Genomic DNA, 17,500 nt, shown 5'->3' on the forward strand with positions numbered 1-17,500 from the left:
TTTGAGCAGCTTCTCACTGTCATCTCCCTCTGAGGCTCATTGCACTAAAAAAAAAAACGAAATAGCCTTTTCACGATTGACTTTCACCTCGCCTGGCTGAGGTCGCTGCATGGGAGGATTTATCTCCACCTTCATATGCAGAAAGAATATATTCACTTTTACAAAGTCGTCTCCCGCTTCATTAAAACAACTCTGAGGAAAAACACGGGGCGTCCTCCGTCTGAACACAGGGACAATTATCTGAAATGTGATGGAAACACGACATGGATATTTAAATGTTTACTGACAGAAGTCGTCATGTAGTAATGAACCATGCAGGGAGATATCGTGCTCTCATGAATAATAAAGACATGCTTCATTTCAAAACGTGACGTTAGAGGACTCTTTGTAATGGTTACAGTCAGTGTTGTGAGAAACGCCTCATTCTTCTACCCCGGGGACGATCATGATTGAGGACTACAGAAAGCACAGAAAACAGCACATGACCCCCCCCTTCCCCCCCCAGCTCCCGTATTAGCATAACAAGCGATTAGGTTTCTAATTAAGTGCTGTTAGCAGAGCTTCATGGCTGTTATTGGAGGAGCTAGAGAGTGTCGCTGCCTGATGCTCAGAAATCAACAAGCCTGGAGGAAACCTTGGAGGAGTGAGGCAGGAGAGCGGGAAGATCCAACTACCCAGAGGCCAGGACTCAAGACAGAAAAACAGGTAGAGAGAGAAATGGAAGAGGGGAGGGACGAGAGGAATGCTGCCAAGATGGATGACCATGAAGGAAGGACATGAAGGAGGGAAGGAGAGACATGAAGGAAGCACATGAAGGAGGGAAGGAGGGACATGAAGGAAGGACATGAAGGAGGGACATGAAGGAGGGACATGAAGGAAGCACATGAAGGAAGGACATGAAGGAGGGACATGAAGGAAGGACATGAAGGAGGGAAGGAGGGACAGGAAGGAAGGACATGAAGGAGGGAAGGAGAGACATGAAGGAAGGACATGAAGGAGGGAAGGAGAGACATAAAGGAAGGACATGAAGGAGGGAAGGAGAGACATGAAGGAAGGACATGAAGGAGAGACATGAAGGAGGGACATGAAGGAGGGAAGGAGAGACATGAAGGAAGGACATGAAGTAAGGACATGAAGGATGCAATATTTACTTAGACTTAGACTTAGACTTTCTTTATTGTCATTCAAACTTGTACTTTACAGAGCAGATAAGAACAAAATTTTGTTGCATTTGGCTCGTTGTAGTGCAGGATAAAAAACAGTAGCAAGTATTTACATAAATAAGGTGCAGATATAAATAGATATAAAAAGAAAAGCTATGGGTAAAAATTACTATACAGATAAATATATTGCACATTTGTGCTGTATGTCATATTGTATTTTACAGTCCAGTGAGGTATTCCTGTGTGGGGGTTTGAGGGGGAATGGAGGGATTATTTTTTCATGTTCAAGAGTCTTATGGCCTGTGGGAAGAAGCTGTTACAGAACCTGGAAGTTCTGCTTCGGAGGCTGCGGAACCTCTTTCCAGAGTCCAGCAGCGAAAACAGTCCTTGGTGGGGGTGGGAGGTGTCTCTGCTGATTTTCTGAGCCCTGGTCAGACAGCGGATCTTTGCGATCTCCTGGATGGGAGGAAGTGGAGTCTTAATGATCTTTTCCGCCGTCCTCACCACTCTCTGCAGGGACTTCCAGTCGGAGGCACTACAGGCTCCGGACCAGACAGAGATGCAGTTTGTTATGATGCTCACTATAGTGCCTCTGTAAAAGGTGGTGAGAATAGGAGGAGGGAGGTGTGCTCTCTTCATCCGACGCAGAAAGTGCATGCGCTGCTGTGCTTTTTTCACAAGAGCTCCGGTGTGAAGGGACCAGGTCAGAGAGTCTGTTATCTGCACCCCCAGGAACTTTGTGCTGCTTACTCTCTCCACTGCTGTGCCGTTGATGAGGAGTGGTGTGTGGCTGGGCTGGCGCCTCCTGAAGTCGACGATGATCTCTTTGGTTTTATCGACGTTCAGGGCCAGGTTGTTGGTTCTGCACCAGTCAACCAGATGTTAGTGAGGAACAGCGTGTTCTCTCACTGTGAATGTTAGTGAGGAACAGCGTGTTCTCTCACTGTGTGAATGTTAGTGAGGAACAGCGTGTTCTCTCACTGTGTGAATGTTTGAGGAACAGCGTGTTCTCTCACTGTGTGAATGTTACTGATGAACCGCGTGTTCTCTCACTGTGTGAATGTTAGTGAGGAACAGCGTGTTCTCTCACGTTCTCTCACTGTGTGAATGTTAGTGATGAACAGCATGTTCTCTCACTGTGTGAATGTTAGTGAGGAACAGCGTGTTCTCTCACTGTGTGAATGTTAGTGAGGAACAGCATGTTCTCTCACGTTCTCTCACTGTGTGAATGTTAGTGAGGAACAGCTTGTACTCTCACTGTGTGAATGTTAGTGAGGAACAGCTTGTACTCTCACTGTGTGAATGTTAGTGAGGAACAGCGTGTTCTCTCACTGTGTGAATGTTAGTGAGGAACAGCGTGTTCTCTCACTGTGTGAATGTTAGTGAGGAAGAGCTTGTACTCTCACTGTGTGAATGTTAGTGGTGAACAGCATGTTCTCTCACTGTGTGAATGTTAGTGATGAACAGCATGTTCTCTCACTGTGTGAATGTTAGTGAGGAACAGCGTGGTCTCTCACGTTCTCTCACTGTGTGAATGTTAGTGAGGAAGAGCTTGTACTCTCACTGTGTGAATGTTAGTGATGAACAGCATGTTCTCTCACTGTGTGAATGTTAGTGAGGAACAGCGTGTTCTCTCACGTTCTCTCACTGTGTGAATGTTAGTGAGGAAGAGCTTGTACTCTCACTGTGTGAATGTTAGTGATGAACAGCATGTTCTCTCACTGTGTGAATGTTAGTGAGGAACAGCGTGGTCTCTCACTGTGTGAATGTTAGTGAGGAACAGCTTGTACTCTCACTGTGTGAATGTTAGTGAGGAACAGCGTGTTCTCTCACGTTCTCTTACTGTGTGAATGTTAGTGAGGAACATCATGTTCTCTCACTGTGTGAATGTTAGTGAGGAACAGCATGTTCTCTCACTGTGTGAATGTTAATGAGGAACAGCGTGTTCTCTCACTGTGTGAATATTAGTGAGGAACAACGTGTTCTCTCACGTTCTCTCACTGTGTGAATGTTAGTGAGGAACAATGTGTTCTCTCACGTTCTCTCACTGTGTGAATGTTAGTGAGGAACAGCTTGTACTCTCACTGTGTGAATGTTAGTGATGAACAGCGTGTTCTCTCACTGTGTGAATGTTAGTGAGGAACAGCGTGTTCTCTCACTGTGTGAATGTTACTGATGAACAGCGTGTTCTCTCACTGTGTGAATGTTAGTGAGGAACAGCTTGTTCTCTCACGTTCTCTCACTGTGTGAATGTTAGTGAGGAAGAGCTTGTACTCTCACTGTGTGAATGTTAGTGATGAACAGCATGTTCTCTCACTGTGTGAATGTTAGTGAGGAACAGCGTGGTCCCTCACTGTGTGAATATTAGTGAGGAACAGCTTGTACTCTCACTGTGTGAATGTTAGTGATGAACAGCGTGTTCTCTTACTGTGTGAATGTTAGTGAGGAACAGTGTGTTCTCTCACGTTCTCCTACTGTGTGAATGTTAGTGAGGAACAGCGTGTTCTCTCACGTTCTCTCACTGTGTGAATGTTAGTGAGGAACAGCTTGTACTCTCACTTTTTGAATGTTAGTGATGAACAGCGTGTTCTCTCACTGTGTGAATGTTAGTGAGGAACAGCTTGTACTCTCACTGTGTGAATGTTAGTGAGGAACAGCGTGTTCTCTCACGTTCTCTTACTGTGTGAATGTTAGTGAGGAACAGCATGTTCTCTCACGTTCTCTCACTGTGTGAATGTTAGTGAGGAACAGCTTGTACTCTCACTGTGTGAATGTTAGTGATGAACAGCTTGTTCTCTCACTGTGTGAATGTTAGTGAGGAACAGCATGTTCTCTCAATGTGTGAATGTTAGTGAGCGTGTGTGTGTGTGATGAAGCGTGGTCCCTCACTGTGTGAATGTTAGTGATGAACAGCGTGTTCTCTCACTGTGTGAATGTTAGTGAGGAACAGCTTGTACTCTCACTTTTTGAATGTTAGTGATGAACAGCGTGTTCTCTCACTGTGTGAATGTTAGTGAGGAACAGCTTGTACTCTCACTGTGTGAATGTTAGTGAGGAACAGCGTGTTCTCTCACGTTCTCTTACTGTGTGAATGTTAGTGAGGAACAGCATGTTCTCTCACGTTCTCTCACTGTGTGAATGTTAGTGAGGAACAGCTTGTACTCTCACTGTGTGAATGTTAGTGATGAACAGCTTGTTCTCTCACTGTGTGAATGTTAGTGAGGAACAGCATGTTCTCTCAATGTGTGAATGTTAGTGAGCGTGTGTGTGTGTGATGAAGCGTGGTCCCTCACTGTGTGAATGTTAGTGATGAACAGCGTGTTCTCTCACTGTGTGAATGTTAGTGAGGAACAGCTTGTACTCTCACTGTGTGAATGTTAGTGATGAACAGCGTGTTCTCTCACTGTGTGAATGTTAGTGAGGAACAGCTTGTACTCTCACTGTGTGAATGTTAGTGATGAACAGCGTGTTCTCTTACTGTGTGAATGTTAGTGAGGAACAGCGTGTTCTCTCACGTTCTCCTACTGTGTGAATGTTAGTGAGGAACAGCTTGTACTCTCACTGTGTGAATGTTAGTGATGAACAACGTGTTCTCTCACTGTGTGAATGTTAGTGAGGAACAGCTTGTACTCTCACTGTGTGAATGTTAGTGATGAACAGCGTGTTCTCTCACTGTGTGAATGTTAGTGAGGAACAGCTTGTACTCTCACTGTGTGAATGTTAGTGATGAACAGCGTGTTCTCTTACTGTGTGAATGTTAGTGAGGAACAGCGTGTTCTCTCACGTTCTCCTACTGTGTGAATGTTAGTGAGGAACAGCTTGTACTCTCACTGTGTGAATGTTAGTGATGAACAACGTGTTCTCTCACTGTGTGAATGTTAGTGATGAACAACGTGTTCTCTCACTGTGTGAATGTTAGTGAGGAACAGCATGTTCTCTCACTGTGTGAATGTTAGTGAGGAACAGCGTGTTCTCTCACTGTGTGAATGTTAGTGAGGAACAGTGTGTTCTCTCACTGTGTGAATGTTAGTGAGGCACAGCTTGTTCTCTCACTGTGTATCAGTTTGGAAGAGTTAGCTCTGAAGTTTCATTCAGAGAGTAAAAAGCTGCAAACGTCCATCCTGTCTGAACAGCAGAGACATGAATCATGTAAAGGACTCTGACAGGAAGCACTATTTTTATCTAGAACACTCAATCAGGATGCTCTGTCAATACTTTGACCCATAATCCATCGTGCAGGGGAAAATACTTAACATCGACCTATCAGAGCGAGGCTACAGTCTGATGAATGTGTGGGCAGAATGGTCAAAGGTCAAGGTTTGGAAGCCTGTTCAGCAGAGAGCAGACAGAAAGACAGTGCATGCGTGCGTGCGTGTGTGTGTGTGTGATGAAGAATTATTGATGTGTCGTTGGCTGGCCCAGCTTGACTCTGACACGTTTCCCACAGAGCTGAGCCTGAGGGGACAAACACCGGGCTGCAAATCTGACGGAGTCACAGAAGCAGGAAAACACTTCCCTCAGGAAACTCACAGAACTCTGTTTCAAACAGCAACAACAGAGAGAGGAGGAGGAAGAGGAGAGGAGGAGGAGGAAGAGGAGAGGAGGAGGAGGAGGAGGAGGAAGAGGAGAGGAGGAGGAGAGGAGGAGGAGGAGGAGGAAGAGGAGAGGAGGAGGAGGAGGAGGAAGAGGAGAGGAGGAGGAGAGGAGGAGGAGGAGGAGAGGAGGAGGAGAGGAGGAGGAGGAGGAGGAAGAGGAGAGGAGGAGGAGGAGGAGGAAGAGGAGAGGAGGAGGAGAGGAGGAGGAGGAGGAGAGGAGGAGGAGAGGAGGAGGAGGAGGAGGAGGAGGAGGAGGAAGAGGAGAGGAGGAGGAGGAAGAGGAGAGGAGGAGGAGAGGAGGAGGAGGAAGAGGAGAGGAGGAGGAGAGGAGGAGGAGGAGGAGGAAGAGGAGAGGAGGAGGAGAGGAGGAGGAGGAGGAGGAAGAGGAGAGGAGGAGGAGGAGGAGGAGGAAGAGGAGAGGAGGAGGAGGAGGAGGAAGAGGAGAGGAGGAGGAGAGGAGGAGGAGGAGGAGAGGAGGAGGAGAGGAGGAGGAGGAGAGGAGGAGGAGGAGGAGGAAGAGGAGAGGAGGAGGAGGAAGAGGAGAGGAGGAGGAGAGGAGGAGGAGGAGGAAGAGGAGAGGAAGAGGAGGAAGAGGAGGAGGAAGAGGAGGAAGAGGAGAGGAGGAGGAGGAGGAAGGGGAGGAAGAGGAGGAGGAAGAGGAGGAGGAGAGGAGGAAGAGGAGGAGGAAGAGGAGGAAGAGGAGAGGAGGAGGAGGAGGAAGGGGAGGAAGAGGAGGAGGAAGAGGAGGAGGAGGAGGAAGAGGAGGAAGAGGAGAGGAGGAGGAAGAGGAGAGGAAGAGGAGGAGGAAGAGGAGGAGGAGGAGGAGGAAGAGGAGGAAGAGGAGAGGAGGAGGAGAGAGGAGGAGGAAGAGGAGGAGGAGGAGGAAGAGGAAGAGGAGGAGGAAGAGGAGGAACAGGAGGAGGAGGAGGAAGAGGAGAGGAGGAGGAGAGGAGGAGGGGGAGGAGGAGGAAGAGGAGGAAGAGGAGAGGAGGAGGAGAGGAGGAGGAGGAAGAGGAGGAGGAGAAGGAGGAAGAGGAGAGGAGGAAGAGGAGAGAAAGAGGAGGAGGAAGAGGAGGAAGAGGAAGAGGAGATTTATTAAAGGTCACATATTTAAGATCCTCTTCTCCATGTTCCTCTAATATGTGTCTCTAGTCCGTCTACAAACCCCCCAATGATGAGAAAAGTCCATCCTCTCCGTCTTCTGCCTGCTCCACTTTTCAGAAAATGTGTGCTCAAACAGGCCGTTTGGAGATTTTCCCTTCATGACATCACAAAGGGCAGTAGCCCCTCCCCCAGGTGGGTGACACTCCCACAGCTAGGTGTTTGTTCTGCCCTCTGAGTCTGCCTTCTCACCGTAAACAATAGGACATGGAGCGAGAAAGACCGAGGACACCCAAGCCCTTAAAGAGATGGGATGTGGTCAGACACAGCTCATTTACATATTTAAAGGTACAGACACAGAAACAGCCTGTTCTGAGCAGGGCTGAAATAGAGGGGTTTATAGACATGATCAAATACAGGATCAGAGTGGATTTAGAACAAGAAACTTCACACACATGTTGAAGAGGAGCTCTGAGACTTATTTACACTGAAGAGAATATGATGAGTTCAGTTTCAGCACCATGGACAGCACCCCTCACAGCTCTCACACTGAGATCAGCCTCTGTTTCTGTTTGTGAGTAAAATGTTGTTAAACATGTAAAACATCAAAACCTATAATGAAGGATTACACGTCAGAACACATCATCAGTTTGAAATAAATGTGTTCCAAGATGCAGAAATAAATGAATAGAATAGTAGGAGTCCAACATTAACCGAGCAATTAGCGGCTTCCCCCTGACAGCAGATAAAGGACTCCTGCAGTGATCCGAGGTCCTGCTGGGGTACTCAGCAGCCACATGGTTCTGGTCTAGTGGCAGGAGGCCGAGCATCATAACGAGCGTCTCATTAGTGGAACACCTCGTTGTAATTCAGCTCACTCTGTATGTAATGATGTGACTCGTGCTCTCTCCGACTGTTTTAGTCTCCACTCTGGGGTTTGCACGACTCAGGACTTGGACTCAGGACTTGGACTCTGGACTTGGACTCAGGACTTGGACTCAGGACTTGGACTCTGGACTTGGACTCAGGACTTGGACTGAGGACTTGGACTCTGAACTTGGACTCAGGTCCTAGTTGGGCGGTCGGTGAGCGATTGAGTTTCTACGAGCTTTCTACCACGCTGGACTCACAGAACGTAAATGACATGAAATGTAATCAACGACCACAGACCCCTCCCCTTCCTCCCGCCCCCTCCCCTTCCTCCCCCCTCCCCCTCCCCCGACATCTCACGCTCTGATTTTAGAATAGTGATGACCCTTCATTACAAACCAGACGAGAAGGAGTCTCCAGTGATTAGTTGATGAATATACAGAAGTCTAACCCTGATGAGGGTTTATTGGTGTACTGTTCCTTTAAATCCAGAACACAAAGGCAGCGTAACAAAGAGTCGTGACACGTGTTTGAGAATAGCAGGTCTGTTGTTGGACGCACGCCGCCATGTTGTGCTGGGTTACAGTTGTTCACACACTCGATATGTACACATGGATTATACATTACACAACAGCAAAGATACAGTTTACATTCATGTTTAAGTCTGACCAATGAGGAGCCAAAGATCTGCTTCTTCTTCAAAAACACACACAAAGGATTTAATGCTTCATGGAGGCCATCTTGTTTTCACTGAGTAAACTTTGATCAATCAATCAATCAAGTTCAGTTCTAAAGAGGACTCAGTCTCCCTTTCTCTGTGGTGGACTCTGTAGTGGACTCTGTGGTGGAGTCTGTGGTGGACTCTGTAGTGGACTCTGTGGTGGAGTCTGTAGTGGACTCTGTAGTGGACTCTGTGGTGGAGTCTGTGGTGGACTCTGTGGTGGACTCTGTAGTGGACTCTGTGGTGGAGTCTGTAGTGGACTCTGTAGTGGACTCTGTGGTGGAGTCTGTGGTGGACTCTGTGGTGGACTCTGTAGTGGACTCTGTGGTGGACTCTGTGGTGGACTCTGTAGTGGACTCTGTGGTGGACTCTGTAGTGGACTCTGTAGTGAACTCTGTGGTGGACTCTGTGGTGGACTCTGTAGTGGACTCTGTAGTGGACTCTGTGGTGGACTCTGTAGTGAACTCTGTAGTGAACTCTGTGGTGGACTCTGTGGTGGACTCTGTGGTGGACTCTGTGGAGGACTCTGTAGTGAACTCTGTGGTGGACTCTGTAGTGAACTCTGTGGTGGACTCTGTGGTGGACTCTGTGGTGGACTCTGTAGTGGACTCTGTAGTGGACTCTGTGGTGGACTCTGTGGAGGACTCTGTGGAGGACTCTGTAGTGGACTCTGTAGTGGACTCTGTGGTGGACTCTGTGGTGGACTCTGTGGAGGACTCTGTGGAGGACTCTGTAGTGGACTCTGTAGTGGACTCTGTGGTGAACTCTGTGGAGGACTCTGTAGTGGACTCTGTAGTGGACTCTGTGGAGGACTCTGTGGTGGACTCTGTGGAGGACTCTGTAGTGAACTCTGTGGTGGACTCTGTGGTGGACTCTGTGGTGGACTCTGTGGTGGACTCTGTGGTGGACTCTGTAGTGGACTCTGTAGTGGACTCTGTGGTGGACTCTGTGGTGGACTCTGTAGTGGACTCTGTAGTGAACTCTGTAGTGGACTCTGTGGTGGACTCTGTAGTGGACTCTGTGGTGGACTCTGTGGTGGACTCTGTGGTGGACTCTGTAGTGGACTCTGTGGTGGACTCTGTGGTGGACTCTGTAGTGGACTCTGTGGTGGACTCTGTAGTGGACTCTGTGGTGGACTCTGTGGTGGACTCTGTGGTGGACTCTGTAGTGGACTCTGTGGTGGACTCTGTAGTGGACTCTGTGGTGGACTCTGTAGTGGACTCTGTAGTGGACTCTGTGGTGGACTCTGTGGTGGACTCTGTAGTGGACTATGTGGTGGACTCTGTAGTGGACTCTGTGGTGGACTCTGTGGTGGACTCTGTAGTGGACTCTGTGGTGGACTCTGTAGTGGACTCTGTAGTGGACTCTGTGGTGGACTCTGTAGTGGACTCTGTGGTGAGGACTTTTTTGTCCAAGACTTTCATAGGTCCAGGACTTTCATAGGTCCAGGACTTTCATTGGTCCAGGACTTTTATTGCTTCAGGACTTTCATAGGTCCAGGACTTTTATCGGTCCAGACCTTTGTGTGGGCGGGCCTCTGTATTTAGCTCAGACTTAGCGACCCGTTCACCAGATGCATCCGCAGGTGATGTGTGGCGTGATTTAACGTTACTGAAACCATCGGTTCATTAACGACTCGTTAGAAGCTTCGTTTCTATCCAAGCGTTGACGTGATCCAATAAATAAACATCTCAGTGAACTGCATTATGGGAAATGTTTGGGCTCGCAGACGTGACGTCGCCATGGAATGATGCCCTTTTGTCTGAACAAAACACATGAATCACACATGAATTCAGCAGCTGTCAGGCCACAGGAATCATGGCGAGCTTCACGAGGGAGAGAGAGGACAGAGCTCAAACGAGGACGGAGATAAACAGCTGGTGTGGATCAGAGGGAGGGAAGGGAGAGATTCTGGGATTGGGGTTGAGCGAGGCAGCTCAGAGAGAGAGAGAGAGAGAGAGGGAGGGAGAGAGAGAGAGAGAGAGGGAGGGAGGGAGAGAGAGAGAGCGAGAGGAGGGAGGGAGGGAGGCTGAGTCCAGAATAAATGGTGGATTTTCTCTGCCGATAGTTTGATCCCCTCTTTCACCTCTGATTGTTTCTAAAGCTGTTCTTTGTCTCTGCTCTGTTTATGTGACTGTTCCAGATATCTGCTGTCATGTGACTGTTCCAGATATCTGCTGTCATGTGACTGTTCCAGATATCTGCTGTCATGTGACTGTTCCTGATATCTGCTGTCATGTGACTGTTCCAGATATCTGCTGTCATGTGACTGTTCCTGATATCTGCTGTCATGTGACTGTTCCAGATATCTGCTGTCATGTGACTGTTCCAGATATCTGCTGTCATGTGACTGTTCCAGATATCTGCTGTCATGTGACTGTTCCTGATATCTGCTGTCATGTGACTGTTCCAGATATCTGCTGTCATGTGACTGTTCCTGATATCTGCTGTCATGTGACTGTTCCTGATATCTGCTGTCATGTGACTGTTCCTGATATCTGCTGTCATGTGACTGTTCCAGATATCTGCTGTCATGTGACTGTTCCTGATATCTGCTGTCATGTGACTGTTCCAGATATCTGCTGTCATGTGACTGTTCCTGATATCTGCTGTCATGTGACTGTTCCAGATATCTGCTGTCATGTGACTGTTCCTGATATCTGCTGTCATGTGACTGTTCCTGATATCTGCTGTCATGTGACTGTTCCTGATATCTGCTGTCATGTGACTGTTCCAGATATCTGCTGTCATGTGACTGTTCCTGATATCTGCTGTCATGTGACTGTTGAGTGTTGATAGATGTAGACAGCGACGGATCTCTGAGTGGTCGGGCCTGTAAGGCTCTGTGTTCAGAGGGGTCTGGGGGAGTTACTAAGGGGTACAGCGTCAGATATTCTTAATGAACCCTGCTGTGATTGGCTGTTTCCAGGTATTGGGTGATGTGTGAATTCTGATACCTGTCCTTAAGTGATGTCACTTGAGTCACCGTTGGGGCGTGAGCTCACCACAGACCTCTACAAGCTCCCGGCTACATCAACTAGCTCTGCTAAGCTCCACCTTTCACCTACATGTCTGTTGCATTGTGGGAAATGTAGGCACCAGATTGTGAGAAGAAAGAAAAAATAGAAAAGAGCTCTGGACACTAATCTCGACTTGTATTCGTCAGAGGATCAAATATTACCAGCTGAACATCGGGGCTCGTGTGGCTTTGACGTCTTTGATCCGAACAGCTGATTCGACAGACAAAAGAAGCAACACGGGAACATTTGAAGACATAAAATGAGAATCAGACATTCATTTAGCAGCTCGTCTTTTCTTTCTGTGACCTCATTATCCCTCATGTCTCTCCTTTCCCTTAATCCTGACACTTTAAACCATGACAACAAGAAACACAAAGACTCATCCGTTACCCTCCCTCAGGTTTTCCTCCCTCTGGCTCTTGGTCCCCCCCCCCCCCCTCAGGTTTTCCTCTCTCTGGCTCTTGGTCCCCCCTCAGGTTTTCTTCTCTCTGGCTCTTGGTCCCCCCCCCCTCAGGTTTTCCTCTCTCTGGCTCTTGGTCACCCCCCCCTCAGGTTTTCCTCTCTCTGGCTCTTGGTCCCCCCTCAGGTTTTCCTCCCTCTGGCTCTTGGTCCCCCCCCCCCCTCAGGTTTTCCTCCCTCTGGCTCTTGGTCCCCCCCCCCCCCCCCCCTCAGGTTTTCCTCTCTCTGGCTCTTGGTCCCCCCCTCAGGTTTTCATCTCTCTGGCTCTTGGTCCCCCCTCAGGTTTTCCTCTCTCTGGCCCTTGGTCCCCCCTCAGGTTTTCCTCCCTCTGGCTCTTGGTCCCCCCCCCCCTCAGGTTTTCCTCTCTCTGGCTCTTGGTCCCCCCCCCCCCTCAGGTTTTCCTCTCTCTGGCTCTTGGTCCCCCCCCTCAGGTTTTCTTCTCTCTGGCTCTTGGTCCCCCCCCCCCTCAGGTTTTCCTCTCTCTGGCTCTTGGTCCCCCCCCCCCTCAGGTTTTCCTCTCTCTGGCTCTTGGTCCCCCCCCCCCCCTCAGGTTTTCCTCTCTCTGGCTCTTGGTCCCCCCCCACCCCCCCTCAGGTTTTCCTCTCTCTGGCTCTTGGTCCCCCCCCCCCCCCCCCTCAGGTTTTCCTCCCTCTGGCTCTTGGTCCCCCCCCCCCCTCAGGTTTTCCTCTCTCTGGCTCTTGGTCCCCCCCCCCTCAGGTTTTCCTCTCTCTGGCTCTTGGTCCCCCCCCCCCCCCCCTCAGGTTTTCCTCCCTCTGGCTCTTGGTCCCCCCCCCCCTCAGGTTTTCCTCCCTCTGGCTCTTGGTCCCCCCTCAGGTTTTCCTCTCTCTGGCTCTTGGTCCCCCCCCCCCCCCCTCAGGTTTTCCTCCCTCTGGCTCTTGGTCCCCCCTCAGGTTTTCCTCTCTCTGGCTCTTGGTCCCCCCCCCCCCCCCCCCCTCAGGTTTTCCTCCCTCTGGCTCTTGGTCCCCCCCCCCTCAGGTTTTCCTCTCTCTGGCTCTTGGTCCCCCCCCCCCCCCCCCCCCCCCCCTCAGGTTTTCCTCTCTCTGGCTCTTGGTCCCCCCCCCCCCCTCAGGTTTTCCTCCCTCTGGCTCTTGGTCCCCCCCCCCCCCTCAGGTTTTCCTCTCTCTGGCTCTTGGTCCCCCCCCCCCCCCTCAGGTTTTCCTCCCTCTGGCTCTTGGTCCCCCCTCAGGTTTTCCTCTCTCTGGCTCTTGGTCCCCCCCCCCCCCCCCTCAGGTTTTCCTCTCTCTGGCTCTTGGTCCCCCCTCAGGTTTTCCTCCCTCTGGCTCTTGGTCCCCCCCCCCCCCCCTCAGGTTTTCCTCCCTCTGGCTCTTGGTCCCCCCTCAGGTTTTCCTCTCTCTGGTTCTTGGTCCCCCCCCCCTCTCAGGTTTTCCTCCCTCTGGCTCTTGGTCCCCCCCTCAGGTTTTCCTCCCTCTGGCTCTTGGTCCCCCCCCCCCTCAGGTTTTCCTCTCTCTGGCTCTTGGTCCCCCCCCCCCTCAGGTTTTCCTCCCTCTGGCTCTTGGCCCCCCCCCCCCCTCAGGTTTTCCTCTCTCTGGCTCTTGGTCCCCCCCCCCTCTGGTTTTCCTCCCTCTGGCTCTTGGTCCCCCCCCCTCAGGTTTTGAAGCAGCACATTAAACATTACATAACAGGTTGTTGCATCATGCGTCCTCATGCAAACAGTCGGCTCTTTTCTTTAGTTGTAAACAAATGTTCAAGTCCTGGGTTCAAGTCCCGGGTCCTTACGGACGCTTTAAGTCACTGTGGGTTTAAAGTCCCGAAGTCATCGATCAATGTTCAATAGTTTCCAATCGAAGGTCAACGACACGTCTTCTTAAATCTTCTGAACTCCAAAGTGGTCCAGCATCAGAGTGAGGGGTTCAGGCTCGCTGTAATCCTCCTCTTGTTCATTCCTTTGATCTGCCGTCTGTCTCTCATTGTTTGGGTTTAATCCCTCGTCCTCCTCGTCCCCGCCTTCCTCGTCCCCGCCCCCCTCCTCGTCCCCGCCTTCCTCGTCCCTGCCCCCCTCCTCGTCCCCGCCTTCCTCGTCCCCGACCCCCTCCTCGTACCCGCCCTCCTCATCCCCGCCCTCCTCATCCCCGCCTTCCTCGTCCCCGTCCCCCTCCTCGTCCCCGCCCTCCTCGTCCCCGCCCCCCTCTGGCTCTCACACGTCGGTGGCGTTCAGCCGGGTGGAGACCACGTCTTGGGTTTCAAGCACGATCTTCTTGGCCCTCCCCCCCCCTCTCCCCCCTCCCCCCCCTCCAGCAGGATGGATGCTGTCTCTCCGCCTCTCGCCGCCCTTATGACACTTGAAGACGGCGAGGAAGGCTGCGCGGTAGTTTCTGTTCATCCATCCGTAGAGCAGCGGGTTGGCGAAGGTGGAGCACATGGCGACCACGTGGAAGACGGTGTAGAGCAGGCGGTAGTCGCGCATGTCCAGCACCGTGCTGTCGATGTCTGTGGCCAGCTGGAAGGCGTGGAAGGGCAACCAGCTGACAGCGAACACCACCACCATGGTCACTAACATCTTGGTGGTTTTACGCCGCCGCCGGTGGCGCTCGGATCCCGCACTGCTGCCGCCGCCGTTCTCTGCTGGGCTGACGTGAGCTCGCAGTTTGGACCAGATGCGGGCGTATGCGAAGGAGATGATGGACAGCGGCAGGAAGTACTGAAGGATCAACATCGAGATGCTGTACACGGTGCCGTCCGTGTTCTTACCGGGCCACTTCTCCGTGCAGCCCTTCAGAAGAGAGAACAGGAGGTCAGGGGCCGGCCAATCAGGGGCCGGCGCCATATTCATAACTTAACCTAACGTTTGATCTACTGTGTGTGTGTGTGTGTGTGTGTGTGTGTGTGTGTGTGTGTACCTGGATAGTGTGTGTGTGTGTGTGTGTGTGTGTGTGTGTGTGTGTGTGTGTGTGTGTGTATGTGTGTGTACCTGGATCGTGTGTGTGTGTGTGTGTGTGTGTGTGTGTGTGTGTGTGTGTCTGTGCCTGTGTGTCTGTGCATGTGAGTGTGTGTGTACCTGGATTGTGTGTCCCGGGTCCAGGGTAAAGGAGCGGTATTCTCTGAAGATGGCGAGAGGGCTGGCGAGCACGGCGCTCAGCACCCAGGTCAGAGCTATGACCCCGAAACACACGTCTTTACGCATCCTAGTCTCCAGGTGGTACACGATACACCTGAAACACACACACACACACACACACACACACACACCGTCACAGCACAATACACCTGAAACACACACACACACACACACACCGTCACAGCACGATACACCTGAAACACACACACACACACACACACACACACACACACACCGTCACAGCACGATACAACTGAAACACACACACACACCGTCACAGCACGATACACCTGAAACACATACACACACCGTCACAGCACGATACACCTGAAACACACACACACACACACACACACACACCGTCACAGTACGATACACCTGAAACACACACACACACACACACACACACCGTCACAGCACGATACACCTGAAACACACACACACACCGCCACAGCACGATACACCTGAAACACACACACACACCGTCACAGCACGATACACCTGAAACACACACACACACACACACACACACACACACACCGTCACAGCACGATACACCTGAAACACACACACACACACCGTCACAGCACGATACACCTGAAACACACACACACACCGTCACAGCACGATACACCTGAAACACGCACACACACACACACACCGTCACAGCACGATACACCTGAAACACACACACACACACACACCGTCACAGCACGATACACCTGAAACACACACACACACCGTCACAGCACGATACACCTGAAACACACACACACACACACCGTCACAGCACGATACACCTGAAACACACACACACACACACCATCACAGCAAGATACACCTGAAACACACACACACACACATCGTCACAGCACGATACACCTGAAACACACACACACACACACACACGCACACCGTCACAGCACGATACACCTGAAACACACACACACACACACACACACACAGTCACAGCACGATACACCTGAAACACACACACACATCGTCACAGCACGATACACCTGAAACACACACACACACACACCATCACAGCAAGATACACCTGAAACACACACACACACACACATCGTCACAGCACGATACACCTGAAACACACACACACACACGCACACCGTCACAGCACGATACACCTGAAACACACACACACACACACACACACAGTCACAGCACGATACACCTGAAACACACACACACATCGTCACAGCACGATACACCTGAAACACACACACACACACACCGTCACAGCACGATACACCTGAAACACACACACACACACACACACCCCGTCACAGCACGATACACCTGAAACACACACACACACACCCCGTCACAGCACGATACACCTGGAACACACACACACACACACCGTCACAGCACGATACACCTGAAACACGCACACACACACACACCCCGTCACAGGACGATACACCTGAAACACACACACACACACACACACACACACACACACCGTCACAGCACGATACACCTGAAACACGCACACACACACACACACACCGTCACAGCACGATACACCTGAAACACACACACACACCGTCACAGCACGATACACCTGAAACACACACACACACCGTCACAGCACGATACACCTGAAACACACACACACACCGTCACAGCACGATACACCTGAAACACACACACACACACCCCGTCACAGCACGATACACCTGAAACACACACACACACCGTCACAGCACGATACACCTGAAACACACACACACACCGTCACAGCACGATACACCTGAAATACACACACACACACACACACACACCGTCACAGCACGATACACCTGAAACACGCACACACACACACACACACACACCGTCACAGCACGATACACCTGAAACACGCACACACACACACACCCCGTCACAGGACGATACACCTGAAACACACACACACACACACACACACACACACACACCGTCACAGCACGATACACCTGAAACACGCACACACACACACCGTCACAGCACGATACACCTGAAACACACACACACACACACACCCCGTCACAGCACGATACACCTGAAACACACACACACACCGTCACAGCACGATACACCTGAAACACACACACACACCGTCACAGCACGATACACCTGAAACACACACACACACACACACACACACCGTCACAGCACGATACACCTGAAACACGCACACACACACACACACCCCGTCACAGGACGATACACCTGAAACACACACACACCCCGTCACAGCACGATACACCTGAAACACACACACACACCGTCACAGCACGATACACCTGAAACACACACACACACACACACACCGTCACAGCACGATACACCTGAAACACACACACACACCGTCACAGCACGATACACCTGAAACACACACACACACATACACCGTCACAGCACGATACACCTGAAACACACACACACACACACACCGTCACAGCACGATA

The 17,500-nt window shown here is 50.9% G+C and overlaps 1 protein-coding gene across 1 annotated transcript in view; it reads right to left on the reverse strand.

Annotated features, from left to right (window-relative positions):
* Window positions 1–14,102: 14,102 nt before the first annotated feature.
* The window catches only part of npy2rl (neuropeptide Y receptor Y2, like), a 16,129-nt gene continuing 12,731 nt past the window's right edge, over window positions 14,103–17,500 (reverse strand). The window contains exons 4-5 of the mRNA XM_061034039.1: window positions 14,967–15,120; window positions 14,103–14,681 (exon numbers count right to left, since the gene is read on the reverse strand). Coding sequence (XP_060890022.1) covers window positions 14,106–14,681; window positions 14,967–15,120 — 730 coding nt within the window. The 3' untranslated portion in view covers window positions 14,103–14,105. The remainder of the gene's footprint in view (window positions 14,682–14,966; window positions 15,121–17,500) is intronic.

Source organism: Labrus mixtus, unplaced genomic scaffold, assembly GCF_963584025.1.
Source record: "Labrus mixtus unplaced genomic scaffold, fLabMix1.1 SCAFFOLD_88, whole genome shotgun sequence".
NCBI classification, from domain to species: domain Eukaryota; kingdom Metazoa; phylum Chordata; class Actinopteri; order Labriformes; family Labridae; genus Labrus; species Labrus mixtus.